At 39.0% G+C, this 18,130-nt stretch overlaps 1 protein-coding gene across 1 annotated transcript; it reads left to right on the forward strand.

Moving 5' to 3' along the window:
- Positions 1-2,168: 2,168 nt before the first annotated feature.
- Positions 2,169-15,882, forward strand: LOC106960098 (5-hydroxytryptamine receptor 5A). The gene is made up of 3 exons (XM_015053022.1): positions 2,169-2,624; positions 7,084-7,864; positions 13,808-15,882. The coding sequence occupies exons 2-3, from the start codon at positions 7,157-7,159 to the stop codon at positions 14,138-14,140; spliced, it is 1,041 nt and encodes a 346-aa protein (XP_014908508.1). The 5' UTR covers positions 2,169-2,624; positions 7,084-7,156; the 3' UTR covers positions 14,141-15,882.
- The last annotated feature ends 2,248 nt before the right edge of the window (positions 15,883-18,130 follow it).

The raw sequence follows: 18,130 nt of genomic DNA on the forward strand, positions 1-18,130 counted from the left end.
ATACAGAGGACACCCTAGAGTGAAAATCCATGTTTAATTGTTCTTTACTTTCAGTCACACCTTACATTGATGCTGTAAGTCACACACACACACACACGCACACACTGGCACACACCCAGGCTAGAATTTATGTGACATGTTTACCGGTGAAGTCCCTCGCCCAAGGCAGTGCCATATTTCCACTCTGGTCATTTCACAGGATCTGCAGAGTGAAGTTATAGTTGCTGATGGCCTTATGCTCTGGTCGCAATAGCAGTAATTGATGATGAAGGCAATTTATGGGGAAGGACAAGTGTGGCAGGAAAGGTTGGAGATGTGATGAGTGGGAAGCTGCACAGATAGAGAAGAGAGGACTCTGTTTCGGACAAGGAGGAAGAGCAGAGGAGGAAGGATTTTCATGAGAGTTGATTCCCAGCAGCTCAAAACAGGGCAAAGTACACATTTCCCCCCAACTAGGTTCACAAGTAGTAAAAGGCATGATTGCAGATTTCACTTTCCAGTGAAAAACTTTACATACCCCGCAAGATATGAGCACACTGTTTATCTTTACTGCAGTGGATTTTTACCTCATGAGGCCTTAACAGCTGAACACTTTTAGTCATGGTATTGCATCTGCATGCGAAGGAGCAGTGTCACATGATGACTGACACGAAGAGTATTTTTTGTGCAGCAGCACCTTTATAAGGGAATAAAGGGAGATTTTTAAAGTAGATGAAAAGATGCTTTAGCTGCCTGAATGTCTCTCCCCCAACCCCCAAGAATGGGCTTATGTGATAAACTCTCAGTGTGCCTTTGCATGTGTGCAGCTGCATATTTCATAGTAAGTTAGCAGACGCTGTTTTGTCTCGGAGAAATCCCTTGAATTAGAAAAGAAGTAAGTGTCAGAGAGTTGGATAAACCTACTCCACACACACTAGAGCAAATTAGTTGGATGGTGTGTGTGTGTGCGTGTGTGCATGTGTGTGTGTGTGTTTACATATCCATTGCAGATCCAGGGGAAAAGCTTGTAACTTCATGCAGCCTGTGCAAAAATAAACTGGCTTGCTATTGTGTGCAGTAAAATGGAAATATCCCTTGGCGCTGACCGTGGTGCTGGAACCAGCTGTTCTGGAGGTACATTTATTATCGGGTTTCTTGCTTCTTTTTTGATGAAATTGCCCATCAGGTTAGTACTCTAAAATGACTTTTTGTTGTTATTGTTATATTTATAGCCATCTGAATGTCAGTCTACCCCCCCCCCCCAAAAAAAAACCTGGCATTATAAAGTCTGAGAAGAATCATATTTTACTAAGGCAATCTCATCTATCATTTCTTTGCTTGCATTGTTTTTGTTATTATTATTAGGTCTTTGTCATGATTTGTTTGTGGTTGATTGTGGACTCAACTGCAAAATAGCAGAGGTGTGGAGATAATGAACATTTGCTTAATGAAAAATGAGAAACAAGAACTTATAAATATCCACAGGAGGCCAAAGCAGAAAATTATTCTAGAATCTAGGAAATAATCGCACAGAGACACAAGGGGTAACAGAGCTGAACGGGAAGTAACAGAAGGAACCAGCAAGGAGTGACTGAAAGAGAGGAGCTTAAGTACTGGAAAACAAAGAACTGGGCTGGTTGGCAAAACTGATTGCATGTGTGAGGGGAGAGAGTAGAAAGGCAGACTGAGGAGAGAGAGAGAGAGAGAGAGAGAGAGGGAGGTACAGGGGACGAGAAAATAAATCTAAGAATAATAGTCACAAGAAATGATTAAACTGTGGTAACTAAGAATAACTAGAAGAAATAAACAGAACTAGAAACACTAAGAAAGACTGAACTAAAGTAAAACCAAAACACGACTAATCCAATGTTCTTTGTATAATTCAATCTTTATAGGTGAAATAGTCGCAGAGATGTTCTTTCTGCGGTTAGATCAAAGCTCAGCATTTGGGTTCATTTTATGTAACTCAGCACGTTTCAGGGTGTATGAAGGCTGCTACATTAATGAGTCTCAAAGGGAAGTTCTCCACTTATTTTTTGCAGGGCAGCCTGTGTCCCGCTTCCTATGGTCCAACCAAGAAGAACTCCATTAGAAGTTATACAAGGACGCTTTCTCCGAACATAAATTGGATTTCAGTTACTTTCTGCGAAATAGGGGTTCATCGTGTTAACCTAGAAAGACTGCAGGGGATGGGGGGGCGAGGGGGGTCAGAAGGATTATCAATCACAAAGCAGCACGAGCGGTTCTCCTGAAGCAGGCTCTGATCACCGCATGGTCAGACTAATTACAAACAGGGAATCTTTCCAAGACGCGCTGCTGACGGAGATAAATGTACGCGCTTCGTTCCGCTTGTTAGAGAAAATAAAAGTTGTGTTCAGGTGCAGATCATAGCCAATCAAGTCTCCCACTCGCGCCAGAAAACGTGGCGTTTATCGTTTAATTGGCGCGAGCCCTCCCCTCCTTCAGCTCGCGCCGTGGTTCATTCCAGCCGCTCTGTATCCTCCGGAGCGAAGCGCGTTTCTGCCGTTATCCACACACTGAGCCAGGCGGTTCAATCACGGCACTGGAACACCAGCAAAGTGGATATGGATGAAGAGATCAGGACCGAGATCGTCGGGGCTGCTCCGTGTTTAATTGTCAACGGGGTGAGTTGTTATTTACAGAATGATGACCCGAATTTTGTTTTACCAACAAGACATGGAAATTGTGTTTTTTGACTACTGGTGTCTTCAAAGGTAAAGGGGTGTTTCTGGAATGCAGTGTAACAAGTGTCCTCAGAGATTATCACGGTAAAAGTGGTGACTCTGAATTGCAATCCTTTCATCTTATTGTTGTTTAAAATCTAAATTATTTTTTTGGACATTTATACATGTGTAGCAGAAGCTGGCTGAAAAAAAAAACACTTTGCATTGCTTGACAAATGGGTTCTGCTGTGCCAAATTGGGGAAAAGTGAGGCTTCGCTTTCCTCTTTTTGCATTTCCCTTTTGAGGTTTTAACACAAGTCAGAGGACACATTTCAATACCTCCGCTTCCTTTCATCCGCAAATGTCAGCCTCAGAGAAACTCTCCTCAGAGGAAATTGTTCAACAGCTGAGCAGACAACAGTTTTCCTAATGAAGAGCTTTTTGCACAGAGAGAATGTCATTCGCGCTGGTACAGTTTTAATCACAGGACTGGCTGTGACACTGCATTTGGACCCCAAAATGTGAAATGGAAAGGAGATGTCACATTTGCTATTTACCTAATATGGCTTCTTTGCTGACAAACTTTCTAAAAAAATTTTTAAAAAAAGTCACATTTTTATCTGCCAACTGTAGCAAGAAGAGACGGGACAACAATGGAAGAAACAGACATAAAAGAGAGGTAATCACCGCGGAGACAAAGTGGCTTTCTTTCTTTCAGAAAATTATGTTTGCATCCAGAAGAGACTGGCTGCCAACTGAAAGGGTTCAGAGGACATTTTAAAAAGGAAACATGCCCCTGCAAGTTTTTGAACTCGGTGTCTGATGAGCTCTGGAAAGGTTTAAGCTCCTCATAGATTGCTGATTTTACACCAACAATCAAGTGCATTCTTCAGCTTGAAACCCATTCATGCCTCTTTCCTCATACTAAATGGTAGACGTGGACACCTTTGCATAGGTAATGAGATTATAATCACAATCCATTTATGTCAGCTAAAATTCCCAGGAGTATTTCACCCAAGAGCCAGCTGGTCCTTTCAAAGTACTAAGCAATGTATTTGCTGCTCTTTGACTTAAATGGCTGTAAGGCCATTTGGAGTCATTTTCTCCATTCCTTTCACATCTGTGTAAATGTATACAGTTGTGTGTGTGTGTGTGTGTGTGTGTGTGTGTTGTTTTTTTTTTCTGTATCCTTCCATTTTGGGTTTTTAGTTTTTGCAGAGCGTGTGTCCACTGCCCTTCCTGACACCTGGCCCTGCTTCTGTAATGTCAACAGAGCTACTGCAAGATTGCTGTTCAGAGTGCATGCATGCTTCATCACCTTTTCCCTTCACAACAGCTGTCCCTTTGTACAACCTTTTATTGGGCTTGTTAATGAGAGAGGGCAGGAGAAGGAGCACAGGGGTTAGTGGTGTGCTGAAGTCATTGATCGGAGGAAGCAGAATGTGATGTCAAGGGGTAATGTGACATTTCACTTGCTGGCTTCTTCACATTATGTCGCATTCACAAATTTTGGGAACGTTTTAGTGCATTATTATGAAGTGAAAAGAAAATGATGTGTGTTGTTTAAATTTCTTTACAAATGAAAACCTCAAAAGCTTGGCAATCAGTCCTCCTGAGTCAATATAATACTGTGCAATCATCTTTCTCTTCAAGTCTTTGGGGGTATGTCCAGTTTTGAAGTTGCAGTGACTAAATATGTTGCCCAGTCTTACTTAAACATCAAATTTCTAGCTTTGCCACAGAATTTAATTTGGATTTATGCATTCTAATGAGAGTATGTTTAGGGCTGTTGTCCTGTTGAAAGGTAAATCTTGACTTCAGTCTCAAGTGGATCTCTACAGCTTCTTGGTTACTTACGAGTAGTCCAACCAGTAGGTTTATGGGTATGCTGTTCTCTTTTTGTTTTTAACCTCTGATGCCTTCACAGAACAGCAGAATTTGTCCTTAAATTCGTTTGCACTCATCAGTTTGGTGACTTTTGACAGCAGTGAGATTCTACCTGAAAAGGACACAGAGTTGAGCTTAGATTTAAAGTAAGGTTTTTAAATTTGGCCAATGTGCTCCTTCTAAGTGGCTAAAATATAGATGTCAAAATATAGTAATAATATTCATCAAAGATTTTAGCTATGTTTGACTTTAATTTTATGTGAAAGAGCATGCCCAGAAGTGTTCATACCCATTTCAAATTGGGAAGGTAAAGGTTCTGCACGGCATTACAAACAGGCTGTTTTAAAGCATCCCAATTGCCCATTTTATTTCTGAAAAGTGCTTTGCACTTTGCATCAACCTAGCAGGTGAAGAACATCTGCATTTATTTGCTGACAAGTCATGGCTAAAGCTTAAAGAGCTCAGTGAGAACATGTGGCTGCTCAAAACTCAGCTAACCAGCCTGCCAGGCCTTATGTAAATTGTATGCATCTTTAAGTTCCAGAGGCTGCAGCATTAGACCTTCCACTCGGGAAAATCTTAGAGGATGTGGTCGGAAATCAAAAGTGACACCTGCACAGGCAAGGCTGATGGTGTGTGCAAGGTGAAAAGGTATACAAGGATAATCGCCATTCTGAACAACGTCAGCCATGCAGGTGGCAACATCACAAGGAAGACAAAGCTGGGGGAAAGAAGCCATTTCTCAAAGTAAGTCCCACAGAAGTGAGCATCGCCTTTGCAAAAGCTCATCCGGACAAAGAATATAATGCTTTGGATGTATTTTTAGCCAATGGGGCTGGAAACCTAATGAAAGTAAATGGCACAAGGAAAAGAAAAAATCAATGCTTAACGTGAGTTGATCTGCTTAGAAACAGTTGCTACTTCAGAATGGTCTTAACTGTATGCAGGCCATCTTTTTCAGATTCTTTTTTTTTTTTTTTTTTTAGTATTTTCATAGTTTCATAATACTTTGTTGGTTTGAAATGTGCCCCGCCGCCCCCCAAAGAACCCCAAGAACAAGCACAACGCGTGCTTATGGTAGTAACATGACTGAATGTGGAACAGTTTTGGTACAGGAAGAGACTTAAACTTTTACAAGGCATTATTCTTACAACAACTGGTGGGGAACTGTGTCTTTTTGTGAGGCGCAAAGAGAAAATCCATCTGATTAAACCTTTTGGGCCAATAAAGCTATGATGCATAAAGATTTTGACCAAAAGATTCCTTTGCCATCTCCTACACAGATCTGTTTTTATCCAGTTGATCTTAATCAGAAAATCTAGTTAGACGTTTATTATACTGATGGAATCTTATTACACAAATGAATTTACCTTGTTATGAACAATTGGGATTCAGAGCAGATGAGAAACCAGTTATCATCTTGCAAAGCATGCAAAATGTGTGCTTCTGTTAAACTTTTAAATAACTCGTAGGCGTAAAGGTCAAGCAAAAGTGTTCTCAGTTTTCACAGAGTTCCTGGGAGACGTTAGAATTATTAAAGCATGCGAAACCATTCTAACGTTACGTGTAGAAATAACAAGTTGATTAACTTTAAAATTAGCATCTTAAGGGATTGTTAAAACATGCATGGATATGTTTTCCAAAACACAGTGCATGAAATTATTTTTGCTTCTTGAAATGTGTGTGTAGGTTTTAGTAATTCTAACAATCCATTCAGATTTCTTTCTTTTTTTTCTTCTTCTTTTTTTTTTTTACACTGGTAGTTTAGGAAAGAAACACAGAAATAAAGATCAATGCCAGAGTAAGGGGGTAAAATAATATGTCACATAGTAACAGCAGCACTTGGTGGGTTGAAATTTACCGTTTCTGCAATGCTGAATATCACGCTGTGCAGACTTTAGAGCTAGGCGTGCGTCCTCCTGTGAATGTGTTGACATAGTTGGCAATTTTTTTTTTTCTTGGCTTGAAATTGGAGTAATGGTATGTCGCAATAGAATCTTCTCAAAAAGCAACAATTCCTCTTCACAGCAAACATATGCATTCCTAAAGCTTATGAGAATTTTTTGTGTGCGTGTGTATATATATGTGTATGACATTTCGCTGTTAGAAAAAATAAAACTGCAACAAAGACTGTTTGTTTCATTGTGCAACACAGGTCTGCTTCTAATGCAAATGAAAGCGCAGCAGTGCGATGATGAAACTGAATATTTATGGTCTTTTTCTGAGCTAGAGATGTTACCCTGAGTGCCTCTGAGCCTTTTTAATAGCAGATGAAATTGCACTTGAAAAGTTGTAGGCAGGTTGCTTGACTGCTGAAATGAGAGACTCGAGTGTGTTTTTACCATTGTAGGCAAATCACTAAACTACCTCTCTTCTAGAAGCACAATGATGCACTGCAGCGCATTTTAAGAGTGTAAAAATGATACTAAATGCAACACATTAAATAGATATTCCCATCTTTAACCTTCATTTGCGTCAGCGAGACTCGTTCCAGATTGAGTCACAGTCCCCGTTTCTGTCTCCTCTCTGCAGAATGCATCGGCTTCCTGCAGACGTTTTCTCTGAATCCTCTCGGCCCTTGGCTGTGGGGTCGTGAGCAGCTACCATGACGTACAGCAACTCCAGCTCGCTGACAGCCAACTTCAGTGGGGCTCTGGACGGCTACGACTCCGGGGGAAACCTTTACCGTCCATTTTCCGTTTTCAGCGTGCTCACTCTCACCTTATTGGCAATGCTTGTGGCGGCCACCTTCGTGTGGAACCTCCTGGTGCTGGTGACCATCCTGAGGGTGAGAACATTCCATCGGGTGCCCCACAACTTGGTGGCCTCCATGGCCATCTCAGACGTGATGGTAGCCGCACTGGTTATGCCGCTCAGCCTGGTTCACGAGCTGAACGGAAGACTGTGGAAGCTCGGACGCGTGCTCTGCCAGGTGTGGATCTCGTTTGACGTGCTCTGTTGCACGGCTAGCATCTGGAACGTGACGGCCATCGCCCTGGACCGCTACTGGTCCATCACCAGGCACCTGGAGTACACGCTCAAGACTCGAAAAAAGATCTCCAACGTGATGATTGCGCTGACATGGCTGCTATCATCCATAATCTCCTTGTCGCCGCTCTTCGGCTGGGGAGAGACCTACTCAGAAGGGATGAAGTGCCAAGTGAGCCAGGAGCCATCTTACACCATCTTCTCCACCTTTGGGGCATTTTATCTCCCACTTTGTGTGGTTTTGTTTGTCTACTGGAAGATCTACAAAGCTGCTAAGTTTCGCATCGGCTCCCGCAAGACAAACACAATCACCCCTATGCCTGAGGTAATTAAAAATTCATATTTTATTACAATCTTCTTAAAGCAGCTTGTCATCCTTACATAATGCCTTACAGAAATATTTGCAAACATGGACATTTTCTGTATCATGTCTCACTACAGTTACCAACGTCACTGTATTGCATTGAAATTTTATGTGACAGAGCAACACAAAAGGCATGCATCCTACTGCAATAGTGTCAATCAAAGAATCAGCAACAGAGTGGGCGAGGGCCTCCAGAATTTCCATTTTCAGCTAAGAAGTATAACTGACTATTCATTCGCAGCCACTACACGTTTCAACTTGTATAGCTTCACAATAAAGTCCATCGAAAGGTGAAAATGTAAAAGATTTTGAAGGGATTTCCCCAGACGAAGCGGTCCGACGTCTCTTGCATCGGCAGGGGAAAACGGAGAGGAGACGCCGTCGGAATTGCAGAAGAAAAGCTGGAAGATAATAATGGGCCTAGAGAACCTGGAAAATGCCTTGAAGTAGCACATATTTGCAAAGTGAAAAGTTAATAATTCACGATTGCTTGCACATTTTCACAAATGCAAATCTGAGAAGTGGCATGTCTGTGTTTAGCCTCCACGGGTGTATCTCTACTACTGAGTCAAATCGCATTTTACTGTAATTATAACTGCTCGACTTTTGGGGGTTTATTTCTATCAGTACAGGTAGGAACTGAATTTGGACAGAGCGTGAGAACATTGCTTTTCAAGTCTTCCCACAGTTTTCTATTCTGAGTAAAGTGTGAATTTTGACTTTTCTGAATACGTATTGGTATTCACGAAACTATTTTAATCTGAGGCATTTCATGGTATTTCTAGCTGCATAGTGTTTTCCTGCTGAAAGTTCCTGTCTCCCACTCTCACATCATTTGGACCCTCAGTAGGTTCATTTCCAAGCTCATCCTATATTTAACTCTACCACCTATTGCAACCTTCCTGTCCCTGCTCACAAAATCATCCCCACAGCATGATGCTACCATCACCACATGTCTTCCACAACAGGGAAGGTGTGTTTTGGGTGACGTGTGATGTTAGCTTTCTACAACATATAATTTTGCTATTCTTCTGTTATTACTAGACTTTTAAAAAAACCAGGTCATCTAATAATTTCCTTCTACAACTCAGTTATGTACTACTTTGAGTTACTAATACATATAATATATTGAAATTTGTAGTTGCAAAACGAACAAACCTACAGGTTCAAGAAATACTTTATGTATTGTGCCATGTGTTTACATTTAGCCTCCCATATTTAAGCTGCATCAAGAATGCACATCTTCTTTTCAGACCTATTGTTTATTACCGTCTCTGATGAGCAGCTCAGCAGTAATCAAAGAAGTGCACAAGTATCTGATGTGTGAGCGTACGGAAAAATAATTGAAGTCATTCCGCTCATCACCCGTAGACTGTTGATGTGTGCGTAGGCCGGGAGTTGAAGGCTATAAATACTGTCTCAGCATCATTAATAGGGGCCTGCACCTTCCAAGCTTTGCCGTTTAGCTAATTAGCGCACATAAAAGTCTGGATCTGTTCCACTTTACATTAGCAACTGTTTAATCAGGGAAGTTTTAGCTGAGGAAATTGAGCAACCCCTTACTTATTATTTTTCTTTTTTGGATTTGTAAATCCATCTGAAATTAACATTGGCATTGGCTAGTTATTCATTGCATTTTTTTTTTTTTTGTCTTTGAACCTAAATGTTACATTTTCTTTTTTTTTTTTTAATCTGAATCTTTCTATAGAGATTTTCTTTATTATTATTATTAAATGTTCCCTGACAACCATTTTTATTCAGAATGTATTTCCCCCCTTTTGTTGTGCAACTCTGGCATCAGTTCACCCCAAAATGAAAGCTATTGGTTGAGAACTAAATAAATTAGCTTCATCACTAAATAAATTACCTACTCTGATATTTCACTACCCTCCGATTGTCAGGTTTCATCAATCAGGCAATCAATCTCCTGGCAACAGGTAATAGATTTTATTGTTTTTTTTTCCCCCACAGACGGTTGTTGGATTAGCGGCATCTCAGTAAAATTCTTCTCCCTTCATTTCCAGCCATAACCTGCAAACTGACAATTTGAGCTGCGACATGAGCAGTGGAATCCAAGAAAATAACCCTCCTGCTCACACATCAATACGCCCACTCAAACATTAAGACGTACCCACACTTATAGACACTGCAGCAGAAACATGGGATTATTAATAGGTGTGATGCACGTATTTCTGACCTAGATGCACAAATAACACTCAAGGAGGCCATAAAATTGATTGCTTCTTAAAATAATACTTCAGTGTGCAAATATGCAGGAAAAATTGAGCTCTGAACTCATAATATTCATCATAACCAACCTTTTGCTGCTGATTTGTTTTGTTCACTTACACCAAACAGATTGAGAACCTCACAAGAATCTTAAATCCTACTTTTCTCTCTCTGTCTCTCATCCCTGGTGCAGTTCCATAAAGCTCCAGGATTTAAGTTGAAATATTTTCTATTTCTCTGATGATACTTTTCCATTAACTTGATGTGAATTGCGCTTTCTGCTAATTGCTTGGTTATGGCACAGATCCCACTGTTTCTGGCTGTTGCTTTGCCAATGTAGCATATGCGCTTCAAAACTCAACAGCTGTTCCTTTCATATAATCACATAGAATGAACTAAGAAGCATGACTTGGCATGACTTAAAGCAGAAACCGCAGCAGTTGTTTTCCATTCCTTACAGCTTATCACACATTTACCAAACCTTCGCAACTTATAAACTTATTTTTCTTGCAAAAGAAATGCACACAAATTAATTATTCTCTAGGGATTAAGACAATTCTATCCCTTATGTATATTTCAACGTATAATATTATGCAAGCAAGGAAGTGTTAAACTTATGTGTTGTTGCCTGCACTGTATATTTTGACTCATCTCCAGAGACTGTTTGCTGTTTTGCCCAAATGGTCAAAATAATAAGCTGGTCTATGAAAACAATTTTTCTGGGCTCCAAATGGTTCTATAATTTTGTATTTATATTAAAACTATGTGTAGCTGCGCTGGACTCTGTGTTTTAAGGTAAAACGAAGCAACATTGAAGGTCATCCAACTTATTTACTACTCTTTTTTTTCTTCCCCCTTTTAGTTAAGAAATCATCGAAAAGTTCAGTACTTAAAGTTCACTTTGTCAAAACTCTGAACATAAAACTGCTTTTATTCAGTTGAACGGTTTTATGTTTAAAATACCCTGAATGTGCTAAGAAACACTTTGCAGGGTTTTTTTTCGTCAACATAAAATGCGTAAAGATCACGAATCTGTGAAACTCTTCAATAGACGTTATAACGGCTTTAGATTTTATATGGAAAACCATTTTTTTTATTAACTCGGTCATATACACAACCCATGAAGATGTGTCCTTTATGGTGTTTGATTTTTTTCCCCCCTACATCATGAGCAGAATGTTATCAGCAGTTTTCCAGCGAGAGAACGTTTTTGTTATATTTTAGTGCATGCTGAGTTGAAGACTTTGAAGTTTAATAAGCTACAGCCATTTCCTTGAATTCTAAACGAAACAACCCAGAATTAAAACTTTAGTTGGATCATTTTATTGAATGGGTTGATTCTTATTGTTTGTGAATGCAATGTTACATGAAGAGGCGTGAAACTGCTTTTTGATATATTTGCAGCAATGGGTTTCATATTGAAGATAGGCCTATTTTTACATTTTGGTTTGATAGTGTAAGGACATTGGAGGAGGCTTAAGAGGCTTTTTTGATCCCACACATCATGATATTCTTTCTACTCGTGATTGGAGCAGGTTTTTGTGACTGGGAAGGAGGGACACTTTTGAAGCTTTTCACCTCAATGCCACATAAATTTAAAACGCTATACCAAGCAAGCTAAATGTTCTATCCACTATAGGTATACAACACATTGTTTGATACCCTATCTACATCTCAAGCAAACCCTGATTAATATTTGCTCAGGTTTTTCCTCTGCAATTTTGAATACTCTCACTTAATGCGACATGTTGAGTTTTCTCAACAGATGCTAATCATAAAACACAAACCTTTTCTTCTCGGCAGGAACTCAACAGAAATGTTGGCATAGTAAGTAAAATATTATTGAAATCACAAAGTTTTTGAAATGCCCTCTCACAAAAACAAAATTGGCATTTTAAACTTCATCCATCAAAAGATATTTACTCATGAAAATGGTTTCATTTTGCCCCTTCGTTTCTTATTCAGAATATTATGAATCGTCTCCATCAAATCAGTTTTCCAAGATTTTATTTTTTTTTTCATTTAGTCATATTTATAGTTGGTGATTCATCAAAATGTATATATTCTCATAGCCCAAGTTGTACTGTGCAATACTTGGTATACTTTCAAATCATATTCAGATCCTCAAACTTGCAGATAAAGGTACAGTCTAAAGAGTCATGATGTTGTGCTTGGAGTACAGAAGAGTTTAGTGTCTGTCCAACATAGAAGTGTCTGAAGCAGGGCTTCTGACCTGTTTTTCAGTTCACAAAGTTGAATGTGATTTATGCAGTTAGGAGGAGGAAGTCAGGAGAACTGTTGTCTGACTGCAGTACACTGGAGACATAGAAAAACCTGGCACCCTGCAGAGAGATTTATAAGTTCTCCGTAGTGAGCCCTGTTGTTCCTGTCGGGTACCACTGCGGGTAAAGACGGCTTGTGGCTGAACGTGTTGGAAATTCTGTCTGTGTTCAAATTCCCATTTTCCAGCCAACAATAATACTTTATATTAGCGAACCATACACTGATCATGCATGCACCTTCACACTCTTATACTGCACTGTAATAGTTGCCTATCTATAACCTTATGTAATCCTTTTGCCACACAAAATATCAGCATAATGTTACATGTTTAATGTGCTCTTTATGCTGCTATTTAGTATCAGAAATGAGGTTTAATTTCAGGATTATTGTACATATAACAGATTATATTGATGGCGTACGACTGGAGAATTTCCTTACAGTAACTCATGAAGAAATGTCAAATCAAAACATGCGCACCTCTTTCCTCTTTCCTATGTTGTTTTTTCTTTTTGTTTGTTTGTGGTTTTTTTATGTTGTGTGCTAGTAAAAGTGGAGGCAAGCAGGGGAGACTTAACTGCCACATAAGTTGGTTATCTTGTTGGCAGTGTTGCAGCCTCAATGCAAACACCACTTGACAGCATTACCCATGTGGGAGGGGAGGGTAATCAGTCACAGGAGGCTGCCTCCTTTGGATTTCACTTCTGTGTACCCAAACATGCTCTATGAGAATGCTGGAAAGGTGGCAGGAGTTCCATTAATTTGGAGGAGTTTCAAAAGCAAATAATAGCAGCTAATAATACAGCTGTTCAAGAGGCTACATTTTATTATCCGATGTTAATTTGTTTTTGTTTTTTCTTCTTTTTGAATTGTAGCCAATATTGCAAAGAGTCATAGCTTTGTTGAGAGGCCCTCTAACTCGGGACCGCATTGCTCCCAATTATGGTATTTTTAAGAAAATTGTTTTTCTCTCAAAAAAGCTTTGACCTTGGTGACTTTACCAAATAACAGGATATCCATTAGTCTCGAGCTACACATGGCAACAAATTAGTCAGAAGGAAATCAAATGAAGGTTGAGTTTTGTTTATCTTTCTCTACCTCAAAAGGAAAATAAAATGTCATAAAATGTAGTACTCTAAGTTCAAATTTAACTTAAAAAAACCCTCTAGCTTAATTTCCTTGCATGTTGTGTGCTTCCATGTATTGAATGAAAATCTTTGGTTTGATTCATACTCTACTTAGAAGTCTGTAATCCATCTTTTTGTTCACACAGCACTCAGCGCAGTAATTGGCTGTTTGTCCTTTTGCTGTTAAAGATTTTCAATTATTGAAAGCAAACCAGGATTGCTCTGAATGATAAAGTGGTGAAGTGTCTGGCTTATCCTGTGCTCCTAGGTAAAGGAGGAAGCCCAACAGCCACAGATGGTGTTCACCGTGCGCCACGCAACCGTGACCTTCCAGACAGACGGGGACACATGGCGGGAGCAGAAGGAGAAAAAAGCAGCCCTTATGGTTGGCATTTTGATCGGCGTGTTTGTGCTTTGCTGGATCCCGTTCTTCATCACCGAGCTCATCGTGCCGCTGTGCTCCTGTGACATCCCGCCAATTTGGAAGAGTATCTTTTTGTGGCTGGGTTACTCGAATTCCTTTTTTAACCCCCTCATATACACCGCCTTTAATAAGAACTACAACAACGCCCTAAGGAACCTCTTCTCCCGACAGCGCTGAGTAAATCTGTGCGCCACTCGCAGTGTTACCCCACTCAGCCTGACTTATCCGTCTGTCACTTTACCATCTCGTCAAATAGGTGATAACCAGAAATCGTCTAAAAAAAGCAGAACAAAAAAAACTTTCGTGTGCATCGGTTTTGTCATTGTCAATGTGTTTTGTTTTAAGACTGAGACAAGCATCTGCCTGCATTTTTAAAGCGGGAAAATGATTTGGCATCTAGTTCAGCAATGCTCTGAAAAGGAATCTGCCCCTCTACAGTCATCATCTCTCTTTATATTTACAGAAGCTATCCGAATTAATCTGGCCCTATGAAGAAAAGTGATCACTCGGCTTGTTAAATCATAAATTAACTCTGATCAATTGGAGCTGAACTTTGCCCAGGCCTGGATTCTGCCAGACCTGTGGAACCAAGATATCACTTCAGCATAACCTGACATGTAGCAGATTAGAATATCTCAAAAGTAACTAATGTATCAGTCTAAAGAAATTCCACAATGGATGAAAAAACTGTATTTTTATTTATTTTTTTCATCAAGGAGGAAAATGTGTTTTCCTTTTCACAGATAGCATCAGCCCAATGCAGCCTGCAGCCAGGAACACCTGTCAGACAGAGGAAGCTGTAGCTGGCACTTTGTGATGCGAACCTCTTGGCCAACCCAAAGAATATTGTGCCAATTTTTTGCAGCCTTGAGCGAGATGGTAGTTACAGGAACAGGATGAACAAGATTGTCTTCTGCCACACAGATGGGATTGTGTAGATTACTGACCGCATTGGAGTTTCTAACCATAGTTTGATTCTCTCCAAGATAATCGGTAAACCAGGATACTTTTCCACACACGGTTCAATATCTGAAAAGTTTGTAGTTTGAATTAGTTGACGACATGTTGCCAAAGGCTCATCCGTTATTCTAGCTAAATGATTTTTTTTCCAATATTTGATCAGAATAAGTAGATATATATATATATATTTTTTATTTTTTTGGGGGGGGGGGGGGGAGGGTGTCGTAGCTTTGTCAGCTAACTGTGTGGAGATCTAAATGCAGACAAGATCAAGTCAAGTGTGAATAAACTGTTTTACTTAAAAACAGAAATGTAAAAAGTCCAGGGGGACCTAAAATAATACATCACAAGAGGAACACTAAGAAACAGGCTGGTGTGAATAACGGGATGATCTGACTGAAAAATATTTAAGCTACAGAGTTAACTGCTGCCTCAAGATCAGAATAACTTGCTGCAACCATGTATTGTGCTCTCTCAAAAATCCTGAAAGAGAATTTCCGATTATCAGTTTGTAAAAGTTAGACTCAATCACATTTAGGTTTTGCAGCAAGATAACATCGCAATAATCCAGAGCATAAATATGCCTCTGAATTAATTGCTAAGAAAATTCTAACCTAGATCACAGAGGACCCTCCACAGGTGGTTAATGCTCATAAATTTTCCAATGTCACTGGAACAATTTAAAGACCCATTGTTATTTATAGTAAATGCTTGATGGCAGTTCTTACCATCAAAGGTGGCTCAAACAGGCTGGGTAAAGAAATTGGCTAAGGGGTAATTGCTTTTTCACAAAGAACCAGGTTTGTTTGGACAGCCTTTTTTCTCTTAATAATTTAAATCCTCATTTGAAAACTGCATTATGGCTCTATTAAGGTTACTTTTGTCTGTGTTTGATTTTTTTTCCTTTTTGTGAAGAAAGTAAAACAAAAACAAAAAAGAATCTGTTAGAGTGAATATTATTTTTTATACCTGTTTATTTTTCAAGTATTTTTTTTTCTGGTTCATGCTAATGACAAATAAAAGCATGGTAACTCATTTAAACCGTTTCATCATCATGTCTGCTTAAAAGCAGAGAAGGGAGTATGCCTCAAAGAAAAAAAAATCTGTCAGAAGTAAACAAAATTAGTCTCATAAATGATAAACCAAGCAACAACTGTGCATTTTGTGCAGAAATAGACGCAGAACTTACCATCATAGATGACGTTCAAATGAATTAAAAACAAATGACAAAAAGATGGATTTTTTTTTTCAGCTGCACTCTTATCTGTGTGTTGATAAGCTGTGTTCATTTTCGATTTATTAAAACGTGTGTAGATGGAGGTACACTCTATTCTCTGACGCTCATTAGCTATACGCTTTACCTCCCACACACAATGTACATCCACACACCCACATTCTTTTAAGGAGAGCAACAAAATAGCAGTGCAAGTCATTACTTACACCATCTTTAAATAAATTGCTGCAACGAGGAAATGATTGGATTTAATGTTGGTTCCTACGAGCAGAGAAAATCACAGGAGGCATGTTGTTAAATCAAGATGATGTTAAAACTTGAAAGATGGCCACCAATCCTAATACTCTTGCAATAAAAAAAAAAAATATATATATATATATCTGCAATGGCATTTTATGAGTTTCTATTTTGCTTAACTTTTATTAGTTTCATGAATTGATGCCAAGGATTTATCACTCTTAGAAAACAAAATAAACAGCGGTGCATTCAGACTCCAACCTTGCAACATTAATTTGCGGGAAAAGCAGAGAAGCCTTGGCAAAAGAATAACGGAGGGACAAGAAGTCAGAAGGAATTGAACCGAAAACAAATCAATGTAACGATGAGTTCTCGTTGTATCGAGAAGAGGAAGTGCCGCAATTCAGTTTTGTAGTTATGTGAAGAAAGGACACCACCAGATAGCATCCTAATGTGCTCTCAGATGTTCACCGAAAACAATACTCCTCTTTCATCTAATCTTTTCATTTCCAAATGTTGTACAAAATGACTGTTTTCTTGCACAAATTGCCGCTTTCTACTGAAAGCATTCACTACTGTAGAATCAATGAGTGGACCTTTATTCACTTGTGTAGTGAAATGTACTGTGAAGAATTAAGCATGACTCAACGACTCTCGACAAAGTTGTACCACTTGTAGTTGTGAGAGAAACATTAAAGCTCCTTGCATCAGTTTTTGCCAGGATGTAAATAAATTCATTTGTTCAATAAATAAATAAATAAATAAAATACTTTTTTTTTGTGAAATTGTCCTTTTATTTGTTGGGAGTGTTTGTGGGTGGTGGTGGGGGGGGGGTCAAATCGTAAGTAATAGAGGTCTTGCTGACAGAAACTGTGTGCAAAGATCATCATTCTGGGATTGTTGGGGCTCAGTGTTCTACACTGAATAAAGTAGAATATTACTAAAAAGCCCATTTATTAAGGAACTTTATCACAAAGTGAAACGCATTAAATAGATTAATTACACAGAGATGTATATTTGAAAGCCTTATTTCTGCTATTTATGATGGCTTTCCCCTTACAAGTAATGGAAATATGACATTGAAAATTTGAATTTTACATCACATCGTACTTCATCTGTCACATTTTCAGGGCAATGTGTAGCACACTGACATGTAAATACTAATACAGTGCTTTCATGTCAGTAGCAAGAGAGTCTTGTGTCAGAAATCATATATACTAATTACAAAACCCCAAAACTCTTGCTATACTTTTAGGTTTGACATTTCGTGCAAACATTTGGAAGTTTTCAATGTGCCTTCACAGTTTGATGGATGAGAAGTTGGAAGCAAATGTTCAAACTTTGAACATTTGCTTCGCTGATTTGCAACTGGCTTAAAGGTTCCTGATGCAGTCAACGTTTCAAGCATAGCAAAGCTTTACGGGGTCAGGAAAATATAATACTGTACATGAATCCATAAACTAATTTTGTCAGATCAGGACAAAACAACCCAAAGAATATATCACAATGAATTTCTTTGCCAGTTGTGTACTGCTACATTTTTTTATTTTGTTTGTTTGTTTGTTTGTAAATATTTTATGTTTCTTTGGGAGAAAGTCTGCATGGGTTGGATGAACTTTTGAAATATAGCTGTAGGCTGTTTTTGAATGAGCAGAGGAAAAATTATGCAGGTGCTAAGAGTTAATGAATAGAATTATTAATAATGAACCAAAGTCAAGCACATTAAAGCTTTGTTG

The sequence above is a fragment of the Poecilia latipinna genome, unplaced genomic scaffold (genome assembly GCF_001443285.1).
Source record: "Poecilia latipinna isolate Pla-1442-1.1 unplaced genomic scaffold, P_latipinna-1.0 Scaffold1154, whole genome shotgun sequence".
Taxonomy (NCBI): Eukaryota; Metazoa; Chordata; class Actinopteri; order Cyprinodontiformes; family Poeciliidae; genus Poecilia; species Poecilia latipinna.

Coding starts and splice junctions, on each gene's coding strand:
- LOC106960098 (XM_015053022.1), top strand. CDS start 7,157: ATGACGTACAGCAACTCCAGCTCGCTGACAGCCAACTTCAGTGGGGCT. Junction 7,865..13,807: donor CAATCACCCCTATGCCTGAG/GTAATTAAAAAT, acceptor CTGTGCTCCTAG/GTAAAGGAGGAAGCCCAACA.